Genomic DNA, 14,137 nt, shown 5'->3' with positions numbered 1-14,137 from the left:
CCAAATAGAATACCACTTGCGCGCCCGTTTAAGCAATACCGATACCACCTTGCGCGCCCGGTTGAGCAAATCGAGATTGATTTTCCCTACAATATCTACCAATTTATAGATTTACCCTTTTTACGCGGGCACTTCTAGGTTGTGTCCTCAGCTTTTGGCCCTGCGGGGGCAATAACCGTATCCATAGTAACAAAACCGTTTGCCCACCCCCCCCCCCCCCCCAAATCAGTCAACATCGTTCAACATTATTCAACAAAATCGAACAGATGTTGAAGCGTTTGCGCGGGCCTTTACATTGAAGAAAACAAATCGTTAATTAAACTGAAACGACCCTAACTGGAGTCTTGTGGCGTAATTTAAATCCACTCTGACAATCCTCTATCACAACGGCTTCTTTTCAGCATTTTAATGCCTGTTCCCAAGGGAATTTTATTGACTCCTGGAGACTCCGGCAACATTTGGTTGAGGTCAGGTAAGATCAGTTACAGAGATGTTATAGCTCTCACAAAAGCTTAAATGACTTCCCAAAATACGTAACTTCGTTCTGTGGTATTTAACATGAATGCGTGAAATGTGGTCTTGGTGAAAGCTTCGAGGTGAAGAAAGGTTTCAAGCCAGAGCATTCTCCATTAAGACTTAAGAAAATTGGCATCTAGAAATGCTACTTCTAACCATCCTAACTGACTCTGGTTCACCTTCACTTTTGCACGGTAAGTCGGTTCAGATCGTTTCAGTTGCAAGTTCTCAGTTTCGCTGCCCTGGATTCGCGACTAGCTTTTCCGTCGCGCTAAGAGAGAAAAACCCTCTGGAATCCAGGGTACAGTTCAGCAAATAGATGTTGCGGTTAAGTAGGTACAATTTAAAGGTCACGAAAGAAGAACTCCAAGAAGCACATGAAATTAGTATTAATCTTCAGGCAGTGCTCGACTTTCAGGACAAGACTTGGTAGAAAACTCAGCGTGATGGTTTGCTGTCTAAATCGCATGATGGACCGATCAAATCGATACTTCAACATCCCTCCCCCCCGGGCAAGCCCCGGGCATTTGACTATCTTCTGTGCCCGGGGAGTGGGGAATTTGACTTCGGGCGCCGAAGTCGCTAACAGCTATAAAACACGTGTTTGGAAGAGATGGAAGAGTTTAAAGAAAGAGATATAGCACTTGTGAGCGATTGGCTTTCAAAAAAGGTCTTCAAAAGGTCTTTATTGAAGACGACTGGAGCCGACGACGATTGTTCTTTAGTAGGGTATGACAGACAAATCCGACGATAGGGTAAGGCATTTGAACACCATGTTGGCCCGAGGGGGCGGGAACGATCCAATCTTCAAAAGTTCAAATGTCCGGGGTTTGCCCGGGGGGTGGGGAGGGGGAGTTGAAGTTTCGAGTTGATCGGCGCATAAATACTGAGCGAAAAAAGTCATGATATATTTTACCCCAAAAAGGCTATCAATTGCCCGATGTGAAGGAATCCGGAATCCCGCAAATGTGAGGCCTTGGAATCCGGAATCCAGAATTTATAGATTTCGATGATAATCCATTTGGAACCTGTGAGTTTGGAATATCCAGAATCCACGACTCGGGATCCGGAATCCAGAATCCACGGTCTGGGATCTGGAATCCGAGGGCCACCGGGATTCGTTTACATAGAACGACATCAACAATGAATGTCAAATGAATATCAAAGACAAAAAGCCTTTTTCTCAGTTTTCAGTAAACCCGACTACGAACGTCAGCTGTCGGTTAAACTGAATATTTGTCAGTTGTTAGTGCCGTTACTGAATTTTTTAGGCCATTCGTCGGTTGTCAGTTAACCCATCCAGGCACAGGAAGGAATTGGGGACCAATATCCTTAAATCACGACCAAACGTTCATCAATCAAATTCAAGACAGCTGTACAAGCAGAGGCTGCGGAACATCGCGTTTTATATGGTGATGCGTAACTAGTCAAGAAGACCGGCTTCTGCAATCGAACTGACGCCGCGCTCTACACCAAAGTGACATCATCGTAAGACAAGCGATTATACTTTAATATAAAACACTATTAAAACTGACACTCCATGATCCGATTTTAGGGCAATAAAAGAAAGACTAAAGAGCATGCAGACAGTTCTAATTAAATCTCTTTCAAAGATAAGTCGCTGTTATCTCGGTAACATTTTCTTCGCTCTGCCAAACAACCTTATCATCTTATAATTCTTCTGAGCTCCATTTTTCAGCTTTCCCGGCAAATGATCTCGCCTTCCTCAAATCCACAATTGGAAACAGAGGAGGCTTGGGCACTGCTATGTGCATATCATTTTGTGAGCGAATTAGCCGCAGATTTCCACGCCAGGGGCCCGTTTCTCGAAAGTCCTGAAACTTTTCGGGTGCCATAATTTACTCTGTATCTTGAGAACGGACAGGTTTTTAGTCACAAAACTTCACAGTCATTTTGCCTTTAGATGTCTTGGAAACATACTGAAAGACCAGCTTATCCAAACAAGCGGATGGCAGTTTTGTAAATAGCTTTTCGGGCCCGAAAAGTTATCGGGACCTTCGAAAAACGGGCCCCAGGTTTTCGAAACCGATAGACGTCAGGAACAAACTGGTTTAAGGACGGTGCCTACTAATTCAAAGGTATTTTTGCGCGGTTTAATGAATATGCGGGAAAAGCAGATCTCAACAAGTGTTATTGAAATCCAAAAAGAAAACTGGGGGTAACCACGCATTTTTCGAAGATAAATAATGAACAATATTTGTAAAAAGCTTTAAAATACAGAGCACTGTATGGCGTTCTTTTCCAAATTGAAGCTTAATTATCTCTGAAAAATGCGTGGTTACCCCAAATTTTCTTTTTGGATACCAAGAGCACTTGCTAAGTTCTGCTTTCTGCGCATAGTTTTGAGCCGCGCAAAAATATCCCTGTATTAGCAAGCACAACTTATAGGAAATCCTACTATCTCGAAATGCGCAGAACGTATGCGCAATAACAATAGTAGGCACCGTCCTTAATTGCGCATTGAACTGAACTAACGAGACTTACTTTATGTCAAATTTAACTGCATCTGAACTAACCTTAAATGATCTTATTTAACCGTAAGTTTGCGAATAACTCTAAAACGTTGCTCAAACGCAACGAAAATGGGTAAAGCGGAAGGCAAAAATTATTCTCTGCAAAATTTCGATGAAATGTGACAAATAATCTCTTTCCATTTGATTTTTGGCCGCGATTTTTGTTAAAAATACTTTCAAACAAAAATACAAGCAGTTTTCATTTGGATAGCCAAATATGAAAAATAACATGCTCACAACACATGAGCTGCAGTCACAGTAGATAGACCGTGATTTGTCATCAACAGGGCGAGTGACAGAATCACACTAGGAGCTGGCTGTGTTATTCTCATCTTGATCCACCTGAAGAAACTGCTTTATACCTGAACAAAGAAAAAAGGAATTTACCCTATTCAAATGCAAGTGAAACACGACTTCTGACCAAATTTTCCGTGAAAAAAAAAGTGTTTTCTTCATTGAAAAAGGGCAGATGGTATGACCAGGCAAAGTTTCAGCGAAGAATGCCCTTGAGCTGTCAATAAACTTTAAGCATAAATTATTCTTTGCCTTCAGTCTTATAGCGCATATTTAATCACGTTAACATTCATCGATCTAACAGACCGTGCACGTGCTAACTACCATTCATATATCAAAATGAAATGGTCTTAAAGTAAAACTGGTTAGGTTATACCCGCAGGAACCCTACTACTTGTAAAAAGTAAAGGTCCCTGTGCAACTTTTGCTTCCAAACTTTTCATTCCACACAGTAGTTATTGAACGAAAGAAATGTATATATTTCAAACGCTGGAACTGAAGAAGTCATCCTTGCACTTATCCCGTTTAAGCCACCTAAATTTTTCATGTGACTAAAAGAAACAATTGCTTAAATTTCCAGGTAAGTGCGAGGTTCGATTCTCCCTTTCCACAGAAGTTATTGCCGGAACCAGAAGCTCGTGACCTTGAAGCGTTTAACTCTGGTTCAGAGCTGGAGTTTTTTGAGTTTAAAAATGTGCTCATTTGGATATAAAGTAGCTCGCATTTTCCCGCGCGTGCAGTATCGATCTTATTTTTGTCCATATTCGGGCACAAAATTGGTGTCCAAGGTAAAATCCCCAGCATTGCTCTAAGGGAAAGAGTTGTAAGTTACCCGCTTCTGCCTGAACTTGGTGTAGAATTAACTTAGTGGTCTCACCTTCAAATGCACACGCAATAAAATGGTTATTCCAGAAACGTCAAAATGTTATTACACAAGAAGAATCTCCGGACATCACATTTTGACCTTTCACTTCACTACTTTAAAAACCTCTTCTTACATAAAGAGACGAAATGAGCAATTTAATAAATTACTGTTCTTTGGAAGAAAAACCTACCCTGTAACTTATTTTCAAGAGCCTTTCTCTTGTTATTTGATGTCTGCAATTCATCTGTTGCACAAAGAAAAAAAAAACAGAAAACAGTGAATTGAGTCAGAAATCAGTGATGCTGGGCTGATATTTTTAAATCATGTGACTACTAAATCCCGAAGGGTGCAAAGTGCAAGTTGCTGGTTAGTTAAGGTTGCAGGTCATTGTTTTACCTTACCTGAAACAACCCAGACTTTTACAAAAATGCAAACATTAACTAAAGCATAGTGTTCAGGCCTAATGTTAGCATCAATCAATCAATGACTTTATTAACGTGTCAAAGGTATCTAGCCGATGGGAAATATCCCTCTACTAATTGGAGACACTTAATGATAAAGTAATTATGGACCACTTAACATTAAAACTAATAAGAATTTAAAACCTACTATCAACTAACGGTATCCTAGTAAAACCTAACATCCCAAGGCATTAAAACCCAAGGTGAATGAAATTTCGTTATGTTATGAGTTACAAAGAGTGCAGTTTAAACAATAATGTTGTCTTCTACAATCAAACATAAATCACATACGCGAACACAATGTTTAAAACTGCCCAACCCATTCCACAACTTAGGTCCCAAATAGGTGTGAGTGAATGTTTGCCGTACTTCTTGGTCATAAATCTAGGGATGGCAAACTCTGACACGGTTAAATTATAAGGTGAGCAGTGCATATGAAATAGCTCGCATATTTTTGTGGGGCACAGTCTATGTTTCACCTTATACATAACGATGGCGTTATTGTGTAGTCTTCTATTCTGTAGCGTTATTAGGTTACTTTTGTTCAACAGAGTTCAGTAGCTTGATTGCTTATCCAGGAAAACTGCGCGTAATGCTCTTTCCGAACTTTCTTTTATCAGTAGCAGAACAGAAGTCAGAGAGAAGTGCCAAGGCAGATGGCAATAAGTTAGGTACGGTTATACAAGCTTAGTTTCGCACTAGTAGGAATAAGTTTTTTAAGTCTCATCATTATGCCTACCCTTTTGCCTTCCTACATATTTCATTAATGTGATTGTTAAAGTTCAGCTGGTCGTCTGCAGTGACTCCTAGCAACTAAAGAGACTCTGAAGAGTCAATGGTGTTTCCTTGAAAGTGTAATGGGGTGTCCTTTGCTGTACTGCTATGGTTGAGAGTCATAGTTTGGTATTTGCTCTGAGGCTTCCTTTTAGCAGATTGCTAGCATACCACACAGAGGCTTTATTGGCATTGGTTATTAGGTTGTTGTTAGCTGTTTCATACAGTTGATGATCATCCACGTACGTATATAGAGAGATGTGAGTTAATTACGTATGTCAGGTCGTTTTGGAAGATGTTCCACAGCAACTGGCCGAGGGCGGATCCCTGAGGACAACCTCTCTCAGTCCGCTTCCACTAGCTTCTAATACATGTACAGTAGCTCTTAGTTTCACTCGGTTCAGTCGGTCACACAAGTAGGATCGAATTAGGTCGAGTAGTTCATCTTGAAATTGATACGCTCTTAGTTTGCTGATCATAAGGAGAGGATGCAGCTTTGGGTTGTTTCAGCTATGGTGAAACAATGACCTGCGACCCAAACCTTCAATCCGGTAATTTACTCAATAAAATAAAGATACATTTATCTTTATTGCAATTCAATGGCAGTTTAACAAGTTTAATAGAATAATAATATTATTATTAGAAATCAATAATAATAAGGATAGCAGAAAATCATAAGGCCGATTAGGATATTGAGCTGAAAGTGATTACCATCTTACTATTTTAACGTGGTAAAAGAAATGAAGGATTTAGTTGTTCTCATAGCCTATTAATTTAAAAGGCCATCATACAGCCAGATTAAACTTAACAAAGAAGAATCTTATTTGTCAAACAAATCTTATGCTCTATTTTTTTGGGTCACTACCAGCATTAGGCAATTAGGTTATTTAATTATTAATGAGTCACCTTGGAGGGCTTTGATCGATTCATCTTTAGTTCTTCTTATTTCCTTTTCTTCCGCAAGATGCCGTTCGAAATCAACTGATATGGAAGAAAAGAAAAGAATACTGGTAATTAACTCCTGACTCTTCAATAGTCAATTTCACAGTTGTGTACTTTGTTACCTGGCCTATGAATGAAAGTGAGGCTGGAGTTGACCTTGTTTTGATAGAAACCTCATTGCTTTTCTTATGTAACTTATTACAAATTAGCATGACAACAACATCATTAACATAAGAAAAGGATGGAGGTCTGTATCACAACAATGTCAACACCAGCCTCACTTTCATTAAAGGCCAGGTAACTAAGCACACATCTGTAAAGAGGTCTATTTGGTCTTTGTTCATGTTCATGATCATTTTTCAATAATTAATTTATTGAGAAAACGATCATGAACATTTGGAGGTAAAAGTAGTTTAAATAATAAGTAATGGCAATTATTGTCTAAATAGGGCTACTACGTGGTGTAAGCCTCGGACAAAACGAGAGCGCAAAAATCGCCCCGAGAGCTGTCTTCAAACTTTTGTTTAGGTCTAATTAGGCCTAAGATTAGCATTTATGCATGTTTAGGATACTTTCTGTATTCTTATTAGGCCTAAACAAAAGTTTTAAGACAGCTCTCAGGACGTTTTGTGCACTTTTGTTTTGTGCGAGGCTTACACCACGTAGTAGCCCTAAATAGTGTGAATGCAAGGATCATTTCTTCGTAAGAAAGTGTATGAATGATGGTTCTCTACCATCATTTGAGATTTTTCTTTTTATTTTTTTGGTCTTATCCAGATTATGCCCTCCTTGCGCTGCATGTTAGCGGTACACAGCACAATCCAGTAACAATCCTTATTGTATACTCAACAGAATATCACGTTTCTGATTGGTCAATGAGAGCAAAAGATGTTACAGAGTGCAATACGGAAGTTGCCATGGAAATACTGCCATTCAGTAATTTTGTAAAGTATACATGTATAACACAGAAAAAATCGTATAAACTTGCTCATGCATTTTGTGATTTATGTAATATATACAATATGAGCAGCAGATCTGTATCACATTTACAAACTCAAGACAAAGAGTTCGTACACTGTAAATGTGATACAGATCTGACACAAATATTGTATACACATACACATGTATGACTTATCAGAAGTCTGCATTTAAGTGTTAATAGACAATAGGTATTTTTGGTGATTCAAGACATTTGAACAGGGAATATGAAAAGAAACATTTATGTAAATGAAGAGAAATCTGTATCAGATATACAGATATTGATTAATAAAACACTCCTTTTGTTTTCCTAGAATGAATTATTAATGAGTTAAGGTTACTTGTAATCACTTGTTTGAAAGATATAAAATTGCAATCACCTACAGCTTCACCCTGCCAGCAGAGCCTTTCTTAACTTGATGAGAAAGAAAGGACTCTGCACAAATTGTGACCACAGATGTAATTCTGCCAAGTATGCTGAAGCTTTGAGAACCGTTCTGGGGGATTGAAGTCCCAAGGAATATTTGGAATTAATCAAGAGCAAAAGCAGGCTCTTTTCCATTTTTCGAAAGGTAAAGATACAATGGCTGTGATTCCAAAGGGACATGGTAAACCGTTCATTTACCAAACAGCTGTTCTGTTAGCCAAAGGAATGAAGTTTAAAAGGACATGCATGCGTCATGTGGGGCGTTATGCAACTCACGCATGCTTAATGACAAATCAAACGGTTGTTTGCAGTGGTTTTTCTCTCAGGAAGCGTAGAAGAAACCAACTGCTCGCAGGGTAAACACAAGGTTCTGCAGAAGCTCCGGTGACTGTCGAAAATCGTCATCTACTTGACCTGGGCGCAATGGCTACTCAGGGAAAATGTACATGAATTTTTTAGGGCCGGCTTGGCAAGGAAAGCAGTTTTCACCAGCTACTTGGAATTTTTCTCCGTCTACTTCAAATTTTCAGGAGAACCCTGGTAAACATCACTTTGTCCCATAAATCACAAAATGAACTTGTGTTCATATGATTTCCTATACTTAGATGTATTACCTTCAAGCTCTTTGATTCTTTCCTCTAGACAACTTCTTGCTAATTGCACTTCTTCAATCTGTTTCAGCATTCTGTCTGATTGGATTAAACATGATATGAAATTACTTTAAATTTCTGTGATTGTATGTACTACATACATGTAGTAAAAACAGTGCAATGAACTTGCATTGTGTAGTTCCAGAAAATATCCATACCCCTCCCCCCCCCCCCCCACAGAAGGGATTTTACTTATGACCACCATCCCCTCTGGATTTTCCAAAATCAGCTCACAAAATAGATTATTTTTGTCGCACACCCCTTGGAAATATTATCATTCCTTGTGGAAACCAAAAGTAAGCTATTTTTTTAGTGCAAGATACAGAATTTTGGTCCTTACCATTTTTTTACCCCAACAATTTGGTGGATACTGTGACCAACACATCACTAGAAGGTACTTCCCCTATATCAAGGCTGCCTATTGCAGAATTTGCAATATGAAAATTATAGATTTAATACCGTAAATTCTGCTTCATAATTTTGACAAAACAGCAGTTACTAAAAAAGGTTCACTTCCAAGACCATCGAGAGAGAAATGCTGAAAAAAAAAACACTTTACACCACACCAATTGGCATCCTGTCGACTGGCGGTGAAAATTTGACATGTTGCCAATTTCGAGATTTGCATAATTTCACTTTGCCGGCATTTATCTCTGATGGCGCTAACCTGTGGTAAACTGCCTCGCCCCGCACCTTCTCTGAAAACCTCCTTGAACCTTGAAAATCTTTATGGAACATTTTTTTAAATTCAAAGTTACGTCGAAAATGACGTTGCAAGCACCATGCCTCATGCCTACGTTTCAAAACATTTCAGCCTCGCACACTACGTGCAAACTTGTGTGAATGGATTTGTTACTCGCTATCATGCAGGATTTCCCTTAAATTACATTTACTTTGGCTTATTGTAAATGTTACGATTTAAGTGTGATTCGAAATAGGTGTTGAACGAATTTATGGGAAAAATTGAAGCAGCAAGTTGTTTATCTAAATTTCTGCGTGCCAATCTCATACCCAGAGTCCTCAGGCTTTTTGGTCAGCGGGTGAGCGTCCGTAAAGACTCTGGGATAATGGACTTGAACTATTTTTTTGATTGGCCGCTTGCATTACAATGGCAGTCTGACAGGAAGTCGGTAAGTAACTTGGAAACCGCAGAATTTGGAGGGAGATTCAAAACCTCAGTGGGCACTCACCCACTGACCAAAAAGCCTGAGAACTCTGGGTACGAGATTGGCCGATCGCTTAAAAATATATTTGCCTCCTGAACTGTCATTGTTACTGTACTGTTTTCTTTGATCAAGAATCATTGTTATCGCGATAAGAAGTCTGTTATCTGTCGATTCTGAATTTCTGTTAATTCAATGTTGATGCATTCTTTCAGTTCAAATGCTATTTTTCACGCTTGCGATGACAACTTAAAAATGCGACGAAATCTTCCAGCTGAAATGATACAGATGGGTGTGACCGAAGTACCTGGTCAAGTGCGACAGACATATTTTCAATCAGTCACGATTAACTTGTCTACTTTCCACAACATGCATTTCGATCGCCAGCCACTACTCAGGAAAATGATCAGACTCTGGCAGTGACAGAATATCGAGCCTAACCAGCATAAAAATATTAATTTTGTGCTTTATATTAGCAAGATTTATTTTTTTGCATTCGAGAATCGAGAAGCAAAATGCAAACAACAACACTTAATGTACAACTGCATGAAAATTGAGACAACCCCCCCTCCCCCCTCTGGAAATTCCTCAGCCTTTGGAACCCCCATCCCCAGGAATTTCCAATCCCTTCTGTGGGGGAAGGGTATAGATATTTTCTGGAACTATACATTATTGCTTTTTTATTGGAAGGTTTGATTCACAATGATTTGCTTGTGAAAATAAAAAAAAAGAAATCATGTTGGCCCTCCACTATCACCTTTATTCATGCTCTCTCATGAAAGATGTTTTTCAAAATATTGAGAACACAAAACAACTGATGGGTGAAAATTTCAGTGTTGTGTTTCACATTCTTCAAATTCAATAGCCAGGTCAGATTCACATGTACCCCTACAGCAGAAAAAGAGATAGACTACATCCCCTAGGATTAACAAAAATTAATTCATACTGTAGGTTCTTAGACAATCCGGCACAAGACTTGATGTTGTCAATCTAGGCATACCACTGATATTTGACCTCCTCCCAAATATTTTGAACCCACAACCTTCTCACTAGCAGACTGTTGGGTGAGAATAATTAATGGATTTTTCATTATATAACAATAATAATCAGCATCCGCCTACCTTCCTTCTTTTGCAAGAATGTTTTAATAAGGGACAACAAGGTTTCGTCCTCATTTGGGCAACAGTCATTTACCAACGCTGACTGCAAATCTAATGTGGGGAAATCTACAAACAAAAAAAATCAAAACCAACATAACAGTTTTAAAACATGGGATACATGTATTTTCCATCAAAGATCATCTGCCAGGGATAAAGCTGAGAAAAACTGTCCGAGCAGAATAATTTTATTGTTACATTGTATATTGGTGACTTCTGATTGTGAACTTTGAAAATTCACACAAGACTTCAGTTTACCTATAGGAAAACATATGGATTATCCGTCCAGACAAATTTAATATCATGCTGTTGATAGGTATTCATCTGAACCAATGAGGCCTCTCTTTGGCTGTATTTATACAGAGACAAATTTAAGAGGTATTTCAAATCTGTCCACAAGGTCATCTTAGACGGAATGATCCTTCATTTGTTTTTCCTTGGACAGTTTTTCTCCCTGGGTATGATTCGTCTGGATGCATCTTCTACTCTAAGCCTTGCAAATCTTTGAATCCTGGCTAAGATATGGTACAAAAGTAGACCAAGAAAGATGGTCGATGAACTTTGTCCTGGCCAAACATTTACATGTGCCCAGAGAAAGAGAGTCATCTACCAGGCTACTCTCAAATAAAATCCTCCACCTGCTGCATTGGGCCGTCCCCACTACCTTGGGCAAAAATTTTCCTAACAGGGGCCTCCTGGCTGGTAAATACCATATACTGCTTCTGGTGTCTCTGCCACTGGGGAAGGGGATTTAGTCTGCTTTTTACAACCCATACCCTAGGGCTTCAGTAGCCTTTTGTTTCACCTTAAAAGCAACCCCTCCCCAGGGGTCAGCCCATTTGGATTAGCCAATGATAAGCGCATAAGCAATATGTGTGTGTGGAAACGTTTCTGGCTGCAAATTTTATATCTTGCAGATAAATTATTTACATTATTAATTTTCTTCTTTGCTGTCTTAAAACATAAAAAGGACTAGCTTTTTACAACAAATGGATAATGACTTTCTCTCTTTGTCCGAACTGAAAAGATTGGCCCTCAGGTCACAAACAACTGCTGAATTTCATATTCCATTTCCCTGTCCATCCCAGTGGTGATGGTGCTTGCCTTGAGATCCGGAGATCCCGGGTTCAAGACTCGTTCTGACCACTCGTTGAATTTGTTCCTGGTAGTCCCTGGTTCAATTTCATGGCTGCACTTGTAAGTAGCAAACTGGTTTGCCTCCAGCCAGTTGGGATTCTTAACAGTCGTTTTGTTCAATGCTCGAAGATATTAGCTACGTACTAGCTACTCCAAAAATCCGAGGGTAAATAATGATGATACTTACTTATTTACTCTCTTTTGGGGTGAGAGGTGAAGGGGGTGGCGGCTGGGGTGAAGAGTACAATAGCTGAAACAACGCAAACCTTTACAAAAATGCTAACCTTAGGACTAAACTACATGCTTTAGATAATGTTTAGGCCTAAGGTTAGCATTTTTGTAAAGGTTTGGGTTGTTTCAGTTTTTACCCCCTTCACCCCTCACCCCCGAAATAGTCACGCCGCACTCTTATTCACCCTTGTAAATCTGCGGCTCCCTTACCCCAGAAAATATTAAAAGTGCTTCTCAAATACTTACCTGAGCTTTCGATCTTGCCTTTCTTCTGGATTCTTTCATCTTCTATCGAATCGCTCACAAAGCCTTGTCCCCTTTTCGATCCATTCCGCCGTCTTAATATTCTGGTCTCTGAGTCGTTCGTGGATGATTTTTCGCTGAGATCGCTATCTCCCTCAGAGGCCTGATCCAGTTTTTGCTCATCGTCATCTGCTAGAGGTTCTACGACTACTGTTTCCACGGTTGGTGTAGTACTATCTGAATATACGGGGTTAAAAATCTTTAGAATCAATTTTCCTTCTCGCGTCAAAAGCTGTGAAATAAATTCAACCGCATCGTCATACGGTAGTAATCGCATATGCTCTCTGCAATTACTGGCATTTTCGACAAAATCTTCTTCACTGCTCGATAAAAAATAGCCAACCCGGTTCCACAAGGCTAGGAAAGCGTTCAGTGAGAAGGAAAATGAATCTTTTAGAAGGCTTGTGTCCTGTATGCGGGCAACATCGGCTAACACAACCATGAGATCTTCACGCCGTTTGAAGCATGTCCATTCTCCAAGCACGGGACAGATTACAGGTCTCTTTCGAACAAAAGGCGATCTACAAATCGGTGTACTCATTGAGGCGACAGTTTCAATCGGATTTTGTTAATTTCTGGAAGAAACCAATTTCGTTTTCCACGCAACCCGCAAACTGAACCCACTTTCGCGCGAAATTTTCTGTTACTTGATACCAGAAATATTAACTCCGCCACGCCCCATGGAGAGGCTACATAGCCACGGAGGTTGCATTTGTGTGAATAACAAGACGCCAAGTATTCGTTCAAGTGGGGTGTACTGGTCAAAGCAAGCAACAGGTATGTGCTGTAAATAAAATTTTTACAGTCAGTGACAAGTACACGATTATACAAATCTGAAGCTTTCGCGGCTCACTCTCTACTCACAATGTCGTTTTCATGCGAGTTTCTGAGCCCATTTGGCAAAACAACATCGTGGGAGGGCAAGGTATTACAAAGTGTTTCAACAATTTTGTCCTAGGCTGTAGGTGTTATTGATATTACGGGTGTTTTATCACCTCAAATCTCTTCTTCATTTTTACAGTTCCGACCAGTTGTAAGTCAGTGGTGTACATTTTTTTAAAGTAAAAGGTGGTTAAGGTCACACCTGTCGACCGCAGAGAAAAAAAATCAAATGTTTCCAAAGATATTAGTAAAATACTTTTTCGCCGGGAAGTAGACGTTTATTTTGATTGACAGCATGTGTAGATATCGGAGCGCTTTCCGCGGGAAACATCAAACAATTATCTTCGTTCCCAATGGTATTTGTACACCTAATCATCGTATATTTTAAGAAAGTATAAAGCAGTGAAAACCCACAAGCCACGTGAATATCGGAGATCCGACGCTAGTAATAGGCAAAAGCTTAAGTCAATTGATATGCAGCAGTTTGTCGAAAACAACCGCAATTCTAACCTATGCGTCAATCCTACATCTCACCTTGATACGTTGGTTGACTGCTAAAATATGACTTTGGCTTCTCTGTTGGATAAGCGTGCGCCGGTGGGATCACGCCACGTTACCACTCGTGTCCGCCTACCTTGGCTCAACGATAACATCATACAGGCGAGGCGTGATAGGAGGAAAGCTGAAAGGCGATGGAGGGCTAGTAGGCTTCCCGCAGATCTGGCTGCGTTTAAAGCCAAGAGAAATTACACCATTCATGTTATGAACGAGGTTCGGCGCAATTATTATAAGCAGTTCAATGAGAAAAATGGTGATGATCAAT

At 39.7% G+C, this 14,137-nt stretch overlaps 1 protein-coding gene across 1 annotated transcript; it reads right to left on the bottom strand.

The window, feature by feature from the left end:
- Positions 1 to 2,005: 2,005 nt before the first annotated feature.
- Positions 2,006 to 13,088, bottom strand: LOC137991070 (interaptin-like). Its single transcript, XM_068836198.1, has 6 exons — positions 12,376 to 13,088; positions 10,726 to 10,830; positions 8,406 to 8,480; positions 6,351 to 6,425; positions 4,400 to 4,453; positions 2,006 to 3,412 (listed from the first exon to the last, which is right to left on the bottom strand). The coding sequence occupies exons 1-6, from the start codon at positions 12,971 to 12,973 to the stop codon at positions 3,357 to 3,359; spliced, it is 963 nt and encodes a 320-aa protein (XP_068692299.1). The 5' UTR covers positions 12,974 to 13,088; the 3' UTR covers positions 2,006 to 3,356.
- Positions 13,089 to 14,137: the final 1,049 nt, after the last annotated feature.

Source organism: Montipora foliosa, chromosome 2 (genome assembly GCF_036669935.1).
Source record: "Montipora foliosa isolate CH-2021 chromosome 2, ASM3666993v2, whole genome shotgun sequence".
Classification (NCBI taxonomy): domain Eukaryota; kingdom Metazoa; phylum Cnidaria; class Anthozoa; order Scleractinia; family Acroporidae; genus Montipora; species Montipora foliosa.
Note: the sequence above shows the minus strand (reverse complement) of the source record. Positions and strands in the feature narration are given on the sequence as shown.